Raw genomic sequence first — 21,949 nt, 5'->3', positions numbered from 1 at the left:
TATGAGGTCAAATGGGGCTAACCCATCTAATGTAGTCCTAGAAATGATCATATTTGATATTTTGGTTCCCTCAAATAAGATGAATCATTGTAATGGTGATAGAAGTAGAATGACATTTCAGGTCAACTGAGGTCAACTGCTGAAAACTCAGACTAGGTTATTGGAGGTCAACAGAGGTTAATCACTGAAAATCCTGCAACCAACAACATTTGATAGGAAAAATGTCAATTGATTACATACCAAGTTCATCAAATTTAGTACCTTGCCCCTATTGTTTTAGTGGAGGTCAAAGGTCATATAAGGTCAACAGAGGTAAAACACTGAACACCTTGTAACCACCATCATGTGATAAGGAAACTCCAATTGAGCTCATACTGGGTATGTGTCTTTGTCATAGTTGGTACATAATCCCTGTTGTTTCTGGTTGAGGTCAAATGTCATGTCAATTGAGGTCAAACACTGAAAACCTTGTAAACACCAAAAATTAATTGGTAGAATTTCAATTGAGCTATACTTGGTATGGGTGTGTGTCATAGATAGTACAATGTCCCTATCGTTTTGGTGAAGGTCAAAGGTTATCTCTGAAGTCAACAGAGATATAAAAAAAAGGTGTAACCATCATAACTTGATAGGCAAACTTCAATTGAGTTCATACGTGGTATGTGTTGTGGGTGATTTTCATAGATACTACATGGGCACTATTTAACTTTCTTAACATAGTTAGAATTAAATTTGTGATCTGGGGTCAAGAAAAGTGAGAACTTTACCATAGCTTTTGTTTGTTCAATTTCTCAGCAACCAGTGGAACCTTTACAAAACCAAAGTTTCCATAATGCTTATTTTAACAATATATTTGTTTCGCACAAACTTTAATAAAGTTAATGTTGTTCTTTTAACTTTCTTTCGACCAAGTTTATATGTGATCACTACCACTGCAATGTAAACATTGTATGTAAGACATGTGCGATTGAGTATACAGATACATGGGCCAATTGTTATCGAATATGTCAACCAAGTTTCATGTCTTTTCAAATGTGTCTTGAATTTGAAAAGAGGAGCATTTTTGTAAATAGATAAGTCGTTCTTTTGCCATGTGTTGCTCATGTGTTGTGATACAGTGTGATACATATAGGTACATTTGTTCATGTTCCACTAGTCTAAACTGGTAGATAATCTTATTATCTGCAATATAATAATTGTATGTAAGACATGTGTGATTGATTTTACAGATACATGGGCCAATTGTCATCGAATATGTCAACCAAGTTTCATGTTTTTTCCAAATGTGTCTTAAATTTGAAAAACTCTAACTGAAATTGAAAAGAGGAACATTTTTTTAAATTGGAAAGATAAGTCTTTCTTTTGCCAAGTGTTGCTCATGTGTCGTAATACAGAATAGTATATTTGTTCATGCTCCACTATCCTTAACTGGTAGAAAATCTTTTGATCTGCAGGTTATGTTTGTTCTTGAGAATATATTCTGTAAAAGCAGCAAATCTGTTGTTTTTGGGTACTTTATTTGAACTATTTTGTGTCATTTTGAGACATGTAATACTACAAGCTTAGTAAATGGAATAGCTTGTACACTTACACCTTTAAAGTTGTACATTAACTGGTTTGGCTAGTGAAAACAGTGACAAAATGCGAACCAGTGGAAGTACATGCTAATGTGTAAATTCGCTGGTTAATTTCACTTCCGTCTAACATGTAAATTTACTAGCCAATACGTAATTTCACTACCTTAGAAGCCTGTATCTTACTATCAGAGTACTACCTTTACTTGTTTTAGTGAGTATTCCAGTTTTCTGTGTATGGATAACTGGATTTCTATTTTGTGCGAACATGTAAGCTTTTTGAACTATATTCAGCCAATAATTTGTTATTCAATATAGATGATGTTCATTATAAATCCTTTATTGGTAATGACAGAAACAATACACCACAAAATAGAAATAAACTGCCCACTGTCGAAACACGATAATCAAGTATAACCTTTGTCTCTGTCGAAATCTTTAAAAGTTCAGATATGCTGTTGCTACACTTGCTACTGTCCTGAGATCGGTCTAGACTGTTTTAGGTTGCGTTGAGATAAGTGAGTTACTACTCCAACAAATGGCAATAAAGCAAATACTCAAGGCTATGAGAAACTTCATGGAAATGGAAAGGCGCAGTCGATTACTATAAACGAAAACATAAGACATCGATTGTTATCTCTCATATAAAAATATTTACGTGGTTTCTCGGAGGGTGGAATGAAATACTAAAGCATTGAATGAACTGACAAGTTTGATTACTAACCTATATATGCTTGAGATTGATTTCCTGGTCAAAGTATGGCGAACGTCCGCAGCTTAGTATTATTACAGTTCACTTGCAATATGAGGCTAAATCAACTGTGATACATACACATACATATTACCCAATATTATTTGTAAGCTATAATACAATTGAGAGTATCAATGTTCGGCATTCTATACATAAATCGAGGGCATTAATCGAAGGCATTAATTGAAGTCAATGAGTGAACTGTATAACAGTGTTTTTATGGTATAATACCGACAGGCAAGACTCTGAGACTCGGAATGCTGAAACGTAAATTAACAACATTTTGTTGAAAAAAGTGGTTTTTATCGAGTACATTCAACCGAAAATTTAGGTCGTTAGAATTATAATATTTCAATATGTCGAATAATCTACAGTGTTAATTAGATACATTGTGTGCATCGTTATGCACCGAAATCACATAACCCACAGTTTATGTGACTCCTATAATACGAATTATATATTGAGCAGTTTCTCATAATTGTCTTTTAGAAAGGAAACAGCAATAGAGTTTACATTCACATTAAGGTTAAATATTGGATAAAACCTCATTATAGTACCTGTTAAAGACAGTTTTTCATAATGAACATTGTGCAATTTTAACCTATATTCAAATGTTATACTATGACAAACGGTTCATCTTTATTTTCGGTGTTATGGTATTGTTACATCCAAAACAACCTGTTCTTTACAAAAATTGCATAGAATGTACATTGACAATGAAGTACGCGCTATATAAAGTCTTCCTGTTATTGTAACAATAAAGCATAGTTATGTTGTACGTATGGCGTGCCATAGTTACTGACTTACGTCATGGTAAGATGCGTTCTCCAGAAGCTTTATAGTACATCTCTGTAGTAACTCACTGTCATGGCGGAAGATACTCAAGCATTCTGTGCATACACGCTTGACTGTATCTACATCATCAACCTGATGGTATAAAATAAATTTAATATAAGCTGAAATAAATTTTAATTTTAATATACTAAATAGTATTAGATGTACTTCATATGTCTGACTCTGTAATTATGTTATTTCTGAAATATGTGATACGCGTTGTGACAGTTTATGTTGTAATGTGATGTCCATTTCTGTGTATACTGTCATGGTTGAATGTGTATTATACTAAGACAAGTTTAAGAATGTCAAAATTTCGAACATTGCTTGGTCGTTTATTATATTATCTTCACTGCTTTCTTTAAAGCAGCTCGTCAGATTCTAAATTAGTCAATTCCGGTATCCACATCACACCTGTTAACTCCAAAGCTGTAAAAGAATTCCAACAGCTAGACGGATAGGATGGGGGTTGGGTGTTATTCACGTCTTGTTCTGTTAGTTTATTTCAACGACCGCAGTTAACTTCAGTTTAAGCGTTTTAATTTGTTTGGTTGTCGAATTTTACAAATATGCTGGTATTAAGATAAGACTACAATTTATGAAACGAAGACGCCCTTCCAGGTTTTTTCACCAAACAAATTTTCAATTAGTTATAACATGTATTCTACCAAGAAATTTTGGCAAAAAGAAAAGTCGTCATTGCTTTTGCTTGCGTGTATGTTTTAATAATATATTTCTATAATCATTTTGAAAATAAAGCAAATACTATTCAATGTTATTTTCAGAACTGTTTTATAGCGAAAAAAGAAGGCAAATCGAAACCGGTCTTTACACTGTATTTAAGACATGAAACATTCAATTTCATTAGCAGTCTCCGTACATATACAAATATTGTAGCGAGGATGTTGTTGGAAGGGAATGATTTTATGTTGTGTTTCTCAAACATCATTATGAATTAGTTATGTATCATGATCAATATATGTTTCATGGGATAATTTCTGTAGGAATCTGAGCATGATATACTCTTGATTTATTGCCAATACTTACATCTTTTTACATATGATAATGGTTTTGCTGTAATAACAATATATCCAACTCATGTGGATTGACCTATCCGTGTTTGAGTGTGGGGTCAAACTACTATTTATATGGAATCCTCTTTTGTTCCTCTTTGTACGAACAAATTGTGCTTGTAGTGATAGTTGGCTATTTCAGGGTTGACAAATTAAATACAACAATAAACCACAGTAGCAGAAAAACTATATATACAACATACCTCCCAAAGACCGGACTGAAGATTCAGACTGTAGCCGTAGTTACTCCAGGACACTAAGATGATAGAAATGTAAACTCGTGTAAGAGATTGAACAATGACACATATAATACGAAAATATTCATCTACAGAAAATTATGTTAAAGCAAGAGAAGTAAGAACGAATTAGTGTTTGTGGAATTGGCATGAAATCCATTCTTCCTTATATGTATGTATACACACATGCATGTATATGGGTATTTCTATAAACCTGGGGTCCAATAGGGTTTCCACACACTATGCACAAATACTATCCAATCACTTGCAAATTACCACTTCAATATCCTGATGTCTAGTTGCATTTCATAGTTTACTGTATAGGGAGTATAATAAAATATAAAAAAGTTTAAATCTCTTGTCGTTTTTTTTCTTTAAGTGCAAGTTTCCCTTTGTGTCCCCCACAATTTTTAGTACCAACTGTGACATTTAAACATGTTAACTTTGGTAACATTTCTCACTGTTCATTTTGTCTCAAGTTCATTTGCAGACTTACTAGAAGTTAATACATGAATAAGAGTTGAAGTTGACAAAGTTTCAGTATTTTTTTCGTCCCCACTCGTTTATGACGAAGTATTGAAATGTGCATGCCCAACGTAACATTTTCGTGTCCACCCTGTAACGTTGGTAAATTGATAAATGATTGCCTGTGTGAACCTGTGTGCATGTACAAGCATCGCGATGTACGATCAGACATTAACAACCAACTTATCCCTTCTCCATAGGCCTATTTTGGATGTTCAAGCTAGCTCAAAAATGTTGTCTCCAACGACCCGAAAATTCGTAAAAGTTTCGTGTCCCTCAGGCCTCGTAACGTTGGTAAATTTCAAGGCTACGTCATTTGTGAAAAAACACATCCCATAGTTTTATGAATGAATGACGTCATTTATAAGTCCTAGACGTCGTCTGCAGGCATGTACAATCATATATAACTCCAGCGCTACATCGATCAATGCACCGAAGAAAATTTGTGTCCCCCTATCTACCCCAGCGTTACGATGGTATTTTCGTTACGTCGAAGCCGCAAACCCCGTTGAGTTCCAGAAAAGTGAGTGTGCAAATATTAAAGTAATGTTTCATTTTAAAATTACGACCTAAATAAAAAGTAAATCTGTCGATAAATTTGATTTTTGAGACTTTTTTAAATGGTTGATTCATTGATTGGCCAATTGCTGTCAAGGGGACACCATTTTACATTGGTGTACTCCGTTATGGTAACACTAACAGTTTAAACTAACGTTAGGCTAGGCCTAAGCTTAGGCTACATTCGAATATAAGATGTAGCCTACGGTAATTTCGCGAAACGGCAAAATGTAGAAAAAGAGGACAAAGTTTCTTTTTGTTGTGCAAAAATGCTGATAAATTTATTTTCTATTTGAGACATGTACGATAATGTCAAAACATGCGTACAATATCAACAAATACGCTCTTAAAAAATAACGTTTGAAAGTTTCGCGAAACTACAACCCAGTCACCAACGTTTTAACGTGGGTCACAAAATATGTCAGAAACGGCGTTAAAACCAATAAAATAAATTGTAACTGCTATACTACATCAGTCCGATTTTTAATTTGTAAGAGCGGAATGTGATTGGAACGCTATGGCAACTTTTAACCAATTATTATCCAAAACAGATGGACATTTAGTCTAGGCTCCAAATTGAGAGTATCAATGGCATTACCATTACCACTGTATGTACTATCGATAGGAACTTTCATGTTTGAAACAACTAGCCTACGGTAGCACAGTCACTGTGTTAGGGTCTAAAGTAATAGGCCGACTCTAGGTGAAAATGACAAAACTTAGTGGAATAGAGATCCATATTTTATATATATTTTATATACTGTATTCTGTAACCTATTTTTCACTAATAACTTGTTTGCCTCATATCATGGATAAACCTTTCGTGGAATCTTTTCGTGGAGTCATAGATTAGGTTTGTTTATGAGAATATTGAAGCTCCATCTGTGTCTTAGCACATTAATCTTAAAACTTGTCAGTTGACTTATCAAGAAAGCAGTCCTTGCCCATCCACAACATGTGCCTCTACTCATGGAGGTAAAACCTCCATACTCTACTCAACCTTGTCCAGCACAGAGTTGATAAACGTACAAATCTAGGTCACTATGTTACCGAAAATATATTCTAAGATAATCACACTCAAAGTAATTTTCCTTTACAGGCTCCAGGTGGGGTCCTACGTAGCTATCAATTTTACTACTGGCAAGAAGAACTTTGTCTACTTGGTGAGTATGGTTGAGTCAATATTTGCCTGATGCACACAAAATTCTCCATTTTGGCAGCTAAATTATGCTTCATGGTGTGGAGATCATTCCTGAAAGTAATATGCTCGTCTTATCTTCTTATTCCAGGTTCAAGGCATCGCTAACAGCCAAGTTGGACTGAAATTCTTGCAACGGCGAAAGAGTGGGTCCTTCCAGTCTACCAATGAACTTTGTCACCTTCATCCATTGTCGGACATTTGCGGAGTAATGTCTCCACCATCAGTGTCTCTGGAGCAAAGGGCATGTGTATGAATTTTGCCACAATGAACTGGATCAGGTTTCACTTGATAACAATTCAATCAAGTAACTCTGAAGGCCCTCATTTTGAACATTTCTTCTTTCTTGTCAAAGCTTCACCTTGTTAAATATTGGATTCACCTTTTCTAGTTTTCTAGTCTTTTCTAGTCTTGTGAAATGGTTTGAGATTTGAATAAATGTGAGGCACCTTGTCAGAGTGTTTTTGGATTTACATTTTCTAGCTTTTTTTTCTTGTGAAATGTTTGAGATTTGAATAAATGTGAGGCACCTTGTCAGATTGTTTACTATGCTAGTCATACAGTTTTCTGAACTATTGGACACAGGATGTATTCCTGTGCATGAATAATTGACTTTTAAAATATTTCAGATTTGATAAAATTATTTGTTCGTCTGTTAATCATTAACTGTTGTTCATTACAGGGGACACTAAATTTTGGTGTCCCCGTTATGCTTTTTTCCTACTTCCATACAACTCGCGGTATTAGAACTTGCACTACAGAAAACCTTGGGTGTGTTGGTGGTCCTTTGTGGTTTTAATATGTAGGTATGATTGATAGTGTTATATTAGGGACTGTTCATTCCACTCTGTTGAGTTTATTGTGCTGTTATAAAAATGGTTTTAAAAAAAGCACTTTCTGCTTTCGGAAAATAGCATGTTGTCATTTTTTTTTTTGGCAATTTTCTGTTGAATGAAACTCATTTCTCCTTAAAGCTTTTTTATTGTTGAAAGTCATCTAAAACCAAGTGCAAAACAGATAACAGAGGCAGTGTAACCTATAGGCATGTCACTTTCCCCCTGTTGACAGGTTCGGATTTTGGTGTCCCTGTTATGTTGGTTTTTTCGTCATATTGGTTTGCATTACTATTGTTAACCTATAGGTGCACTTTTTTTTTTACTTCTTCACTGTTATTTTTTAAAACCCACATAATAACTCTATCAAAAAGTAAAATTTCATCTTAATTGAAGGATATTGAAATTTTGGATCCACGTCACACTATTGGACCCCAGGTTTATAGAAATACCCATATATAAATAGGAATACACGGGATGCATGTGTTTGACAGTAACATTTGAAATATATTAATATCAAATATCAACACACCAGAAAAATCCCACTTCACGACCGGTTTCGTATTTGGAAATAATCAGGCGATGATAGGAATCGAACACCGGACCTTTGTGTCACAGACTGAAATCCATACCAATCGGCCACAATGATGTCAATGATGGTGTATCTGCCAAGTGTTATGATAATACAGAGTGCACGCGTGGCGTTGCTTTTGAATGAGACAATCAACACATAATTGTTACTTTTAAAAATTATGAAACTGCGCTGAAAACTTAAAGGGATACATCAAGTAGTGCTTAGCCATTGTGTATTGGAAACAACATGTACTTTTTTTTGTGCATGAGTCATGAGTGACCTTTTTCAGTCGGTAATTGTGATCAACACAACGGACAGTCATTCCGTATCAACTCGAGAACTGCTTACAGCCATAGAGGTTGCGGGGGAGGGGGGGGGGATCAACCCAGGCCCCGCGCCCATAACTCGTTATGGTTTAGACTTTAAACAAATGCAATGTTTCAACTAAACAAAAGGCTGCCTCTTTCTGTAACAAAGCAACTGTCAATCACCCCCAACAAGCATTGCATGTCGGCCGTCCGTCCAGGGTATTTTAACTGTGCACCAGTTGCTAGCCAGCTACATCTGATACAAGGCTAAGGAATTCCGCCTTTTGGTGTAATATGCAAATTTATGATGTCTGGTGCAGTACTGTACTGTCTGGCGACACACATGTAAACAATCTGTGTAGAGCTAGCTGTTATTAAATAACTTTTGTGTCAATGCACTGTGAGCCTATATGGAACATTTCAAGACGTTTCTTTTTTTCTGAGGTGGTCGGGAAGGGGGATTGTTTGGGTGTTCTAAATCTTTTGTATCCTCCTAAATATAAAAGATGGTATTTTCAACATCTAAAACGTTAATGTACATGTAGTTTCTAATTTTCATCAGTAAGGCTTACTGAGTGAGAATAAAACTTGTTTAAATTTGCCAGTTTTACCATCATCGTAGTTCGTACGCACTTCCGTTTATCCTCCGTCACGGATCTTTATTGGAATATATACGAAATATGTTGTTTGAACATCATCTGCATTTTACGGTAAGCATTTCAATAATCGTTGAGCTTCAAAATCCATCATTTGAAACACGATTTCTTGTGCTTGAAATACAAACCCAACAAAGGGCTAGGCTATTGGCGAAATTAAACTGTCAAATGTTTGAACCTAAGCACTGTAGCGACAGGTGTTATAGACCAAGCAAAATACATGTTGATCTCGTTCAGTATATACTTTACAGAAAAAAGGACAACAAAAACCTACACAAAAAGCGGATGCAGACGAGGAACATGTTTTCCACCTAGCACTGCATCAAACGCCCTTTATAAGTTTATCATTTCTTCAAAATCTTCCCAACAGTTTAAAACTGAATTTAAGCTAAATTTTTCCTTCATGGAACACAACCTTTATGTTAGAAAAGGGGAATAAAGACCATTGAATAGTTTCCTTATTAAAACATTATATGGGAAAACACTGTACCATCGTCCTCTTTCCTTCTAGATATATATCATTAACAGTTATCACAGCATCATGCGCTAAGTACGATGTAGGAAATGGCTGTTTCAAACATCTCACTAATTCTTTCGGCCACTTTAATCTCCATTCATCGAGCACAAAAAAAATAGCATTTCCTTTTATCAACGAGTTAATGCTCTGTTGTACTTGTTTAAATACGCTTTTATACGATCCTTATACGGGAGCGGTACTGTAAATGTTTGCATGCTGACTGGATGAATTGACTATTTTTAACTTTGATTTTTATTTTTACCGGTAAATTACTTCCATGCCCGTTTTTGAAGTGAATTGATTCACACATGAAAATACATTTTTAAAGAAGCATCAGTGGGAAAAACAAATTCCGTGTTTTTCGCTTTTCAAGATTTCATGAATTCCTCATTTTACCGCGATATTCCGCGAACGCGGAAAACCACTGGCCCTCGACCAGTGAGCGCCTATATGCTTTTCATTTCATTGATTCCTTTTCGACATCTTTATTGGAACGGCTCCGAAAATTCTAATCTTTCACCTCGCCCGTTCACAGTTAATTCTCTGCTTCATTAAGCACACATTCCTGTGGTCAAATGTACGATTTTTACATGCGTAGAATTGTGCGAAATTTCGTTGAAAGTTTCGTGTACGAACTTGTGCGAACTTATGCGATATTAGTCATATTACGCGATATTATTCGAAATTCTGCGATCGTTGAAAATTTTTGTACGATAGTTAAGCGATCACAGTACTGTACATGTTATTCTCAACACAAAACTGGTAAGTTGCGTGTATTACTTATATCTATTACAACAACAAACCATCCATTGGTAGGAATGTTATTTCAAATGAGTATAATGTTACCTTGTTGTTGCAACATATTATGTGTATTTATTAATTCATTTGTTCACTTCCTGCAGCAAAAGTGCTCAATAAATAGAGATAGTGCAAGTTAATATAGTATACGTATATGGTAACCTACAGCATGTTTAATCTCTGGGTTTCCCACCTATGTGGTGATCATCAGACAAGTGACACGTGTGTTACCATTTTCTGTACCGTGGCTGATTATTGTAATAGATTACGAAATCTCAGCGTGCGTTTCTTTACTAGTTTATCTACAGTATGTGTTATATTCTTTGCATGTAATAACGAGATTCAAGGCTCGTTGTTACTAACACACAACCATCCAAGCCGCATTTGTTTCCATACCACCAACTGTCCTCAGTAGGTAATATTTAAGCGCCCCCGGAATCTTAGACTGAGTTAGCGTTACAGTATATTTAACAGCTTTATATATTTTGTTTCCCTTGATTGTCTTTATAATTTCAGATATAACGGTCTTACCCCTTCATCTTCCACAATTTTCCTCTGACTCCTTCGGTAGTTTAACACTGCAGGAATAATTTATGTAAGGTTAATTAACCACAATGCAAAGATGCATTGTGGTCTCGATGATGTGACATGAGCAGTTGTCTTCACGAATCTGACGTTATGTATAGTGAAGGTGTACAATATACTTGATCTTAGTCATACAGTGAAAAGCACTGTGATGTGACAAACAATAAATTCACAATGACACAAGATGTCCTGAAATGACCATTCACCTCAACAACAGGCACCTTGTACTAAATGCAATAGATACATCAACATACTTAATATGACATCTGTCCTTGTTGAAATATAGTGTATATGTTGAAATATGTTGAAATATGTTGAAATATGTTGAAATATAGTGTATATAGTGTATATGTAATACATGGGTCTCACAATTTGACACCTGGTGAACTCAAACGACCACTGACCTCTGCCCAATTTTCTCAATGTTGTACAAATACATACCAAATATGCGATCTGTCCAAGCTTCCCTTATGATATTATGTTTAAGGAGGCGTGTTAGTGTAGAGAGACAGGTAAGAGGGGAGTGAGTAATTGTTTGACGTTTGTTGACCCTATATGACCTTTGACCTCCACCAAAACACAATAATAGGCTCCTTAAATTTGATATGGTACATCCACACACCAAATATGAGATCTGTCCAAGGTTCCCTTCTTGCAGGATCTTGTTTAAAAGCTTTCACGATTTTGACCTGTTGTCCCCAAGTGAACTTTGACCTCCACCAAAATCAATGGGCTTCCTTTACTCAATGTTATAAACCTTCATAACATCGGCCAAGCTTCTAATATGGAGATATCATGTTAACAAGGTTTTCAGAATTTGACCTCTGATGACCCCAACTGACCTTCAAATTCCACCAAAAACAATGAGCCTCTTTTACTCAATGAGGTATTTCTACACATCAAATACATAAGGTCTGCCCATGCTTCCCTTCTTGAAATACAGTGCTTACCAGGTTTTTACAATCTGACTCCTCATGACCCCAAATGACTTTTGACTTCCACCAAAAACATAGGTTTCTTTGACTGAATGTGGGACTTCTACGCATATCAAATATGAGGTCTGCTCATGCTTCCCATCGTTAGATATCATGTTTACAAGGTTTTCACAATTTGACCCCTGGAGATCTCAAATGACATTTGACCCCACCAAAAACAAAGGATTTCTTGTACTCAATGTGAATTTATACACACCAAATATGAGTTGGTCCGACCTTCCTTTCTTGAAATATTGTGTGTACCAGGTTTTTACAATTTGACTCCTTATGACCCCAAATAACCCTTGACCTTTACCAAAAACAATAGGCTTCTTGTACTGTACTAAATGTGGTAAGTCTACACAATACATATGAATTGGTCAGACCTACACTTCTTGAGATATCATGTTTACAAGCTGGGCATCACAAATGCGCACATACACGCATACGCCATCATGAATCAAAATAAAAAATTAATAAATTTAGATAAAACAAATAGTTACTATACTTTTCTGTTAGTCAATAATGTAGATGCAATAATTACATATAGAATACAAGAATATAGATAACAAACTTTGCTATATTGCAATGGAATTCTGATATGTATCATGGTACCTACCTATAAGACAGATGATCAAAACCACCAGAATTAGAAGTACTGCAATTATGGTTGCTACCACAGCAACTGTCCATGAACCCAAAGTCCCCTTGTTGTCTGTAAATAGGAAAAACACATGTTAAATTGCAATTTGAAATCAAACATTTGAAAATATTAAGAGAGTATCTGAGCAGGTTCACATTATCACAAAGACAGAACAATTATTCAATAAATCAACTGCACTTTCCAAGAGGTAATGAAGATAAGGCACCAATTTCAGATAGATTTCAACTACAGTATATATCAGTATCCATTAGTGTGAGAAAAGACTAGCCTTTTGGCGATATAAAGAAGCAGATAACAATAAAGTTGTTGTGATGGAGCTTAATGTCAGGTTTAGAAACCTTAATTCTGATCAAAGAAGAAGTCGTTAGAGATGCAAACTAGCCATTCAATTAGAAGCATAACTTCTATCAGACATCAAATTCACTGAACATACAGGCTATGTTCTAACTACACCAGCAGGCTACTGGGTCTCACAATTGCAAAATCATTCACCTCTTAGAACTAGATAAAAGAGAATATTTAGATCAATTGTAATGTAATTTCAGGTCAATAAACCCTGGCTACTTGATCCCTCTGAATCGGAACATCCTTACTGTCAAGTTCTATTACAAATCTTGAGAGATGGGTTTAACGTCTTCTGCTATGAAAAACAAGATTCCATTTTTAAATATAAACATATCGCACATAGTTTAGTTTTAACCCGATAACAAAGCATCAATAGTAAACAAACACCTACCATATGCCACATTAAGGTCTATTCTTGCTGCTTTTATAGGAGGCTTGAACACATCTGAATTCTGTCCTACTATAAAACACTCTAATGTGATCCCTCTTTCAGATGCGGATAAAATTTTGAAGTTTGTTGTAAGAGAAATGTCAAAGATTCCTCCCTTTTCTGTTGATGTCCGTTCCAGCTCTGTTAGAGATAAATCAGGATAGTTCCCATAAGTTCTCCACTGTAGTTCAACTTCTGGTCGTATTCCAAGAACTGAACACGTCACGTTTCCTTCTCTTGCGACGTCAAGTACACAATACTGTGTATGGTCACATCCTTCTACAGTTATGTACGGCGGGCTTGGAAAGGCTATTCAAGAAAAAAGGAGCACATTGTGTTTTTATTTCGCAATGACTGGTTAATTACTTAAATATAGTCAATACAAACTTATCATGTAAAGAAGTCTGTACATATAAGAAACATATATTAGACAGATCATATAATCGTATACGTTCCATTGTCCACCTGTATATGTTGCATTACAGTCCATTCATAATGTGAATGAGTACATTGCATAATTTTATCACTTTATAGTTATGCCATGCGAGGAGTATATGTTAAATGGCTTCTGTGTCTATATCTTCTAACTACCAAAGATTTTTATGTTTCATCTAAGGGTAAGTTTTATTAAAGTTCAGACCCTGGACAGGACAAGCACGAAATTGTACGTTTCAACAACTAGACACATCTATACGTGAATTAACAAATGAACTCTTTTCATTAGAATAGATGGATCTAAATGCTGTTTTTACTACATATCGTTCTTACTGTGAGTTACAGAATCTGTGGGTAGATGGACTCGAGCGTTTGCAGGTTTTAAATAGACATTTGTCTTTGATTCAATTATGAAACACCTTTTATGAAGTCAAGGTTATTCGGTTGATAGATGAGGGTTTTATAACATTTATGTATACATCAAAGTACTCACTGAAAATAACAACATCTATTGTTTGTATACGATCCATGTCATAATCGCTGGCGACACAAGTATAAATGCCCTGGTGATGCAATTCAGTCTGTGGCAACATCAGTGACGCATCAGGAGTCAATCTGAAATCCTTGTTGTATGTTTCATTAAAATCCTCTTTCCAGGTTTGCACTCTAATTAGAATGACTTCTTGGGTTTCAGATCTATCAGTGGATCTCTTCCAAACTAGAATCCTTTTGTTAAAGTCATTACAGGGTAGAATCATAGTAGTATGAAGCTCAACAAGATGTCTAATAGGACTGTGTGATATGTCTTCGCTTCCATTCTCTAAGATAACCAACGTCTCATTCTCCTCCAAGATCCAACTGTTCTCGTTTACGCTACATACCAATACTGACAATAATGGGGAGTCATTATGTATTTTAACAGTCGAACGAGGAGTGAACGTTACTTCACTGTTTCTGATTAATGTCATATTCGACTCCAAAAGTTTATCACGCTGAGAGTTTCGCTGATTCCAAATCACAGAAATATTAGGACGGACATTTTCAACAGAGCAACTCATTTCCAGAGGGTTTTTGTATAACATGTAGCATAGTTTACTTTTATCTTGACACTCTTCAATCACAGGATATTCAAATTGCGGCTTCACTGTTGAATGTAAGGAAATGAAAATTAGCAACATAGGGAGAAGTGAACGAATATGATTTGTAAATCCATTCATGCATCCAACTAATCAACTTATGTTAAAGGCTTAACATCAGTACAGACAAAATGGAAACTTATCTTTCTTAAATAAAAATCAGCTTTATACAAGGGCAATTATAAGTAATTTTACTGGCAATTACTCCAGCCTCCTGGACTAACATGTTTGTCTTAAAATAACTATATATCGATGATGAATGTTCGATTCATCACATGTACATACCGGTAATGTTATTAGAGAAAACAATTTTGCGTCCCGTAAAAAAAAGCTTGCGTCCCGATCGAAAACTAATTACGTTTATCGTATGACCTACTGTTACTAATATATACTAGTGTAGCATCACTGCCTAAACTTTGTGAATGTTACTCCAAAACTTACTGGTTTGGATATTTATGAGTGGCGAGCTTACCTGTCTCCCCACAACCTATGCACCTCATTCTACCGCGCCTAGAATGTCCTGGTAATCTTTTAACACTGTGCACCCTCTGTGACCCGGCTTCACGGGTCACCAACCTTCCTTCTCATGAGACCAAAAGCCCCTCCAAAGTGGTCTCTGCCTTGGAGTCGAGTAGTAGTCCTTCCCGACAAATGGGAGGGCTACCCCCTCAACTCCTAGCCTAACATCGAATTTCTGACGCTTCCAACGGGAGGGGTAGTACTCCCCTTCCTGTGGGGAGGGGGGCTACCCTCTACGACCCCGTCCACGCCTGTACCCCTTAGCTCTAAAAAAGGTAGCAGAAGGTACTCTACAAGTTAGGCCCAAGGCCCTGAACACCGTAGTGTTTAATGGAGAAAGACAAAGGAAAAAGAGTATCAACATTATAAAGGAAATATATATATAACGCTTCTCCATATATATATAAAACACTCTAAGACACTCTTCCCTAAGTCACTCATAGTGGCCCTACGTTACTACGAGATACTACAAGTTACTACCGATTACTACAAGTTACTACCGGTTACTACCGGTCAAGATAAAACTATCTTTGCAACAAACTCGCTGGTAAAAATAGGTGATGGTACGGGGCCTCGTACGGTAGTGGAACCTCCTTTCCTCAGGTCTCTTGGCCTGTGCTAGAAGGTGTTTTGTTAAGTCAATGCGACCGCTCCTCCGTCCGGCTGTGTTCCACCCCCCTCGGGGGAGGGAGGCGGGAATGGAGACAGGTAAGCTCGTCACTCGTAAATATCCAAACCAGTAAGTTTTGGAGTATTTACTTCGTTCCTCGCTTACCTGTCTCCCCACAACCTATGCACCGAGTGGCACTGCCCGATGGTGGGAGGCCCGAGGGGTGGGACCTAGTACCCGCCGGATCTCGCATCACCACGCTATGAAATGCCGCCTCAGCCTGTAATGAGTCTGAAAGGTAACAGGCGACGAACGTCGTTGGTGTTCGCCAAGCTGCTGCCTGAAGGATGACCTCTATTGGGACTCCTGCAAAAAGAGCTGTCGAGGCCGCCTTTCCTCTAATGTCATGGGCTCTCGTTAAAGTTGTGCCAACTGCGAAGGGGCGAATAATCTCCGTCAGCCACCGAGAGAGGGTGTCCTTAGACACCGTTGAAAAGATGCTCTGGGTAGTATGAACAAGGACATGGTTGTTCCTCTCAGGGGTTGAGTCTTGTTTAAGTACCATTTGAGAGCCCTGACTGGGCCCCACAGTTTGTCCTCTGCGACTGAGGAAAGCGTCTTTATTTCAGGGATAAAGATGTCTCCCGGCAGGAAGGAAAGGACCTGGTTCTTGGGTATGAAGGATGGATCGGGGACCATTCTCCCGTGGTTCTCAAACCTAATATGGTTCTGCTTTGTAGGCAGAGCGTGGAGACAGCTCCTTCTTCTTGCTGACGTGAGGGTGATCAGGAAAGGGGTTTTTTTACTGAGGGCTGCCAGCGAGGCTGAAGCCAGTGGTTCGTATGGTGATTTAGTGAGTGCCTGCAGTGCTGCTGATGGACTCCACGAGGGGGCGAGCCGTCTGGTCCGAGGACGCCTGTTTGCCATCCCCCTGATGGGCTGGGTGATGTCCCCGTTGTTGCCCGGGGTGGACCCATCTGGAAAACCGCGGTGGATCGCGGTAATTGCCAACCTGTAGTTCTTGATGGTTGACACTTGCTTTCCCTCCTCGAAGAGGGAGTGAGGAAGTCTACCACTTGTGCCAGAGAGGTCTCGGCTGGCAGTGCCTGTCTGTTCTGGCACCATTCCCCGCCTAACAAAATAACCCTGATCAGCGATAACCTGTCAAACATAGAGACAGATCCCTCCTCATTGCGGTAGCCAAAAAGCCCCCGACTGACAGTTTATCTTACAGGTCCCCCTTTATACACCTGAATGATTAGACGCAATGGAGATAAAATGCCTTGCCAAAGACACGACGGGATGATCTGGCCAGGACTCAAAACTGCAAGTCTTAGATCACCAGTCCACTGCCTTCACCATTTGACCACAGTGCTCTCGAAAAATGAGTACTGAATGGATAGTTTGCTTCATCAGAATCTTGGTCAATGCTACAACTGTTATACTGTATGTGACTCCTAAAACTATATATGTATTTTAGTATAATGTAATATATGTATTTTAGATCATCCTGCAAGCAGGAACTTGTGAAGAAACCTCATTGACCTATCAAGGCCGCAAGTTGACCGAATTCAGTCTCTTACATTCGTATTTAATGTCCATGATAATGAATTGTCAACAACTCTGTGACTGGACGACATACATTAATCTTGGAGTGACTCCAACTCGGGACCTTAGGATTGAAAGGCACCGGCCTTAACCACTGAGCTACAGTAACTGGGCTATAGGTCTACTCATCAGGAACAAACTCCCAACAGGGACCGTGAAGTTGGTGAGAGGGTGGGTTTGTAGAAATTCCACCTCATACATCCCTGGCTGCTTTAACCGAGCCCGGGGAGTTACTCATCACGCACAAACGCGTTATTAAACGCTTCGTCTTTTGTTATGATAACGTTATTTGCGGTGTAGAAAAATATGTCACCGAAACGTTTTCAGGCTAGTAAATCCACACAAATTTCGTAAGGACATGAATATGACATTAATATAACATTAAAATCTCATAGAACGTTATGTCGACGTTTCAACAACACCACATTTGATGTTATAAAACGTATTAAATGTTATGCTAACGTACCTGTTACTTCTCAAGTCTCTTCATGTCGAGATGAGAATTGTATCACTATCGTAGTACAGTGAAAGTTTCCAACTTCCTATTGAAACCAGCTAGCGCATGGTCACGGCCAGCCTATCAGGTTCTACGAAGTGCAACTCTGCTTAAAGTTTTGGAACATCGAACATTATTCATGGAGCGTATCCCGTATGTTCGGAGCGTGATAGCCCTTGTAGCGTTGATGGGGTTCTATCCTACCCCTTATTCAACTTACTAACGCGTATGTCTTGGTAATTTACCAGAGAAATAGGGAGGCTTATTCCATAGGATCGCTCACATAGTCGACAGCTCGTTGCAGCAAGCGTTGAGCTCACACGTGGCAAGCCAGGTGACTGCCTGGCCCCGCCTCCTCTCTTAACAAATGTACCGCGTTATACACATTGCTGGCAGTTTGCCAAGGCTTAAGAAGTTTTCGTTTTCCTGGCACTTTGCCAATGTTTGAGATAGTCCTCTTTTTGGCAGTTTGCCAAGATATTAAAGCAGAGAGAGTACGTCACGAGAACCGTTTGAAACCATTCAGTCTTGCGCAGTTTAGCATATTCGGCTTGCGTATTTTAACATGTTCTGAAAATGGGTTCCACAAGTGTTTTAGAACGCAAGTGAGGTTTTAAACCTAGATATATGGCGATGAATTATAATTAGAGAGGAGTATAATTAGCGAGGAGGATCTGACCCATGAATGCCCAGGAAAACTATGTCATGTCCTGGTTTCTGCTGGTACTGTACTTGTTAAACACATTTGGGATGTGTAGCGATTAAAGGTGTAGCGGTTGCGGTGTTTTTCCGCAATTGATTCGAACCTGTCGTCGCAGCCCAAGCTGCTAGTTTCGGGGGGCAACGATCCCCCCGATGTAGAGGGCTTTTCCTCCTCTGGGAAGCGGGAGTGACCGTCCTCTGTAACCCCGAAATCTAGGGGTCGACCTCGTCGTCTAGGCCGGACAGGTTGACCGATGTTCTGCAAACCAGAAGTTCCTCACCGGGGGACAAATCAGGTTGCATTCTTTGGTCTGGGATTGATCGTGGTGTCGCGGCCGGGTGTTCGGTGCCCGTATTTGTCCTTCCCTCTCTGAGGCTGGGGATATGTATATCTCCCTTCGCCGTGGGAACCTCGCTCGGGGCCGGCTCTCTTTTCGGATTGGGCGCTCTGGGGGCCCAGCAGTTGTAACTCTCGTCGGCCCCCGGCCTCGGGATCGGCCACGGCTCCAGCTAGGAGGTCTGCGGACCGGGTTTCTGCCCCTGCTTCCCCGTTCTGGGGGCCCAGCAGTCGTCGATCTCATCGGTTCCCCATCGGTTCTCATCGGTTCTGGGTCCGTAGTGGGACTTGGTTTCGGGCTCCCTATGGAGTCTCGTCGGACCCGGGCCCTCCGAAGCCCATCTCTAGGGGCCCAGCAGTCGATTGTAGCTCCGGTTCCCGGCTTCGAGGCCGGTCTCGGATCCGGAGTGGAACCTCGGTTCTTCACTCCCTCTGGGGTCTCGCCGGACCCGGGCTCCCGGAGCCCATCTCTGTGCGTACCACGCCGAGTACCACTCTCCTCGACCCGGACATTCTGTCCGTTCCGGTCGGAATTTCTAATGGGCTTTACATTGGCCTTTAGCCTTGCCCTTGCCTTCCCCCTTGGTCATACAATCCGGACGTCGCCGGGACCTTGGGTTCTGGTCGGAATTTCTAATGGGCTTTACATTGGCCTAGGCCTTGCCCTTGCCTGCCCCCTTGGTCATACAATCCGGACGTCGCCGGGACCTTGGGGGGCAAAAACTCTTTCTTCTCTCTCTCTATCTCTCTCCTCCGGAAGGGGAGTCTCGTACATCAGCTAGTACAGTGCGCCAAGCCATTGGGCCACTCTATGTGTTCTTGGCCACTCCCCATTCTATCTCAAAACAACTCTTTGGCTTCTTCCTCACCTCCAGTCTCTCCTACAATTCCCTCCCCTCTCGGAGAACCGTTGGGGGTACGGGAAGGTGTCCAGTTTGTCCCGGAGCTTCGAACGCTTGCTAGCCAGCCAAGTGCATAATTCTTGCCAAGGAGCTGGCGTAAACAAGATTTAGACCAACAAGGGTCTCTGGGCTACAGGTCCTGCCTCTGGGGCAAGGATCCTGGCCAAACCCCCCCCCCCCCGATCCGGGCGGAACATAAAAACAATTGACATAATTCAAGTGGCTCCGAGTACATGATTGAAAAACTCACGTTAGGAAGGCTAGGAAAGGTAGTCTATCGTAAGAACGTAAACTAACCAAGTGAGTGGAAGGAGCGGGGTGGGGAGACTAGAATTGTCTTTGCGGTCTTTGATCACGATAACTTTCGTGGAAAATTCGTAGAAACTTCGTTGACAACCGTGCCCGCAGTGGTCTAAATTTTGTCAACGAACTTATTCGTTTTCAACGTTTGTTAAGCGAAAACAGTACTGTACGCTACAAGAGTGAAAACCAACACTTAGAAAGGCGACCAAGTAACGAAGTACATGAAACGAGCAAACATCTTGTAAGAAAAATAACAGATAAAAACATGTACGGATAAGAACATGTAAACAAGGCGAGAACCGCCCATTCGCGCTAATGCGAAAAGGGGGCTCGTGGTTACAAGGTACGCTACAAAGGTGAAACCCAACACCTAAAAGCGAACAAGTAACGAAAGCATGGAAGGCAAAAATTTTTCTCTTGGCCGGAGCCTGGCCCTTCTCTTTCCACACTCTCTTCCTCGGCCCCCTCTCCACCACCTCTCCTACCTCTTCCTCTCCTATCTGTACTAGGTCTCCCACTACTAGGGAGCCGCTGGGGTTGGGGAGCAAGTCTAGCATGTCCAGTAGCTACATTCTGAGTCCTGCTAGCCAGGTATTGATATTTAGCCAAGGAATGGGGGTGAACTGGGAACACACCAGACACGGGGCCCTCCTGGAAAAAGTACGGCGCTAGGGACAAGGGCAAGTTCATCCCCGGCCCTCACTGGCCGGAACATGGAGCAATCAATGCATTTCAGCTGATTCCTAGACATGACTGAAAGACCCCTAGTTAAGGGAACAACTTCTTAACAATATGATAGGAGAAGCCCCCCTTCTCTGGGGGGGAAACCAGCTAACAAGGAAGAGATAGGTATAATGTAAACATATACAAATAAAAGTAATTATAAAAGTGATATACCCATGTAGTATAAAATAATATACACATGTGGTAACGGATAATAAAATATACACACATGGTATAAGGGCAATGCGATACTACCTTAACACCGTGCCTCGGCTAGAGGCCCGCGGCTTACAAGGTAACAGAATAGGCATAAGGCCAGCCCACAAAAAGGTGGGGAAAAAACCAGGAACGAGCCTGGGAACAAGGAAGGGACAAGTAATATATATATATAACGTATAAAGCAACAATAATACAAGAGAAGTAGAGTAGTTAACAACTAAACAACGGGTGAGGGAAAGAACTAACGCAATAGCGTGTGTAGCCAAAAAAGGCGGGAACTAGCGTAACTACGGTAAACAATTCGCGGAACTGCTACCAGTACTAGAGTTCTGCACAGAAAAAAGCGGAGCGAACGCCGCTCCCGAAAAACAGCCCTAAAAACCTCTCTAAAAAAAGAAAAGGATACTTATCGGGCTGCAAAGACTTGAAATACTTCCAAGAACAGTGGATGGGAAAATATTTCCGATCCTAGGAACCAAAAGTGGACGAAATTCGGTGGAAAAAATCCGCTCGAAAAAATACGAAG

At 39.4% G+C, this 21,949-nt stretch overlaps 2 protein-coding genes and 1 long non-coding RNA gene across 16 annotated transcripts in view; 1 reads left to right on the top strand and 2 right to left on the bottom strand.

Moving 5' to 3' along the window:
• The window catches only part of LOC139982121 (uncharacterized), a 325,984-nt gene that overhangs the window by 82,120 nt on the left and 221,915 nt on the right, over window positions 1-21,949 (bottom strand). For 13 of the 14 annotated variants that reach the window (XM_071994689.1, XM_071994685.1, XM_071994676.1 and 10 more), the window contains 2 exons: window positions 4,436-4,488; window positions 3,133-3,252 (listed from right to left, as the gene is read on the bottom strand). The exons of the other annotated variant lie outside the window; for it this stretch is intronic. In XM_071994689.1, the coding sequence (XP_071850790.1) occupies window positions 3,133-3,252; window positions 4,436-4,488 (173 nt within the window). The remainder of the gene's footprint in view (window positions 1-3,132; window positions 3,253-4,435; window positions 4,489-21,949) is intronic. 14 annotated transcript variants of the gene reach the window in all.
• LOC139982130 (uncharacterized) overlaps window positions 1-21,949 on the bottom strand; it is a 262,832-nt gene that overhangs the window by 210,447 nt on the left and 30,436 nt on the right. The window lies entirely within an intron of this gene.
• On the top strand, window positions 4,664-7,067 carry LOC139982155 (uncharacterized). The gene is made up of 3 exons (XR_011798000.1): window positions 4,664-5,516; window positions 6,651-6,714; window positions 6,841-7,067. It is a non-coding gene; the product is annotated as an uncharacterized lncRNA (long non-coding RNA).

Source organism: Apostichopus japonicus, chromosome 16 (genome assembly GCF_037975245.1).
Source record: "Apostichopus japonicus isolate 1M-3 chromosome 16, ASM3797524v1, whole genome shotgun sequence".
Lineage (NCBI taxonomy): Eukaryota > Metazoa > Echinodermata > Holothuroidea > Aspidochirotida > Stichopodidae > Apostichopus > Apostichopus japonicus.
Note: the sequence above shows the minus strand (reverse complement) of the source record. Positions and strands in the feature narration are given on the sequence as shown.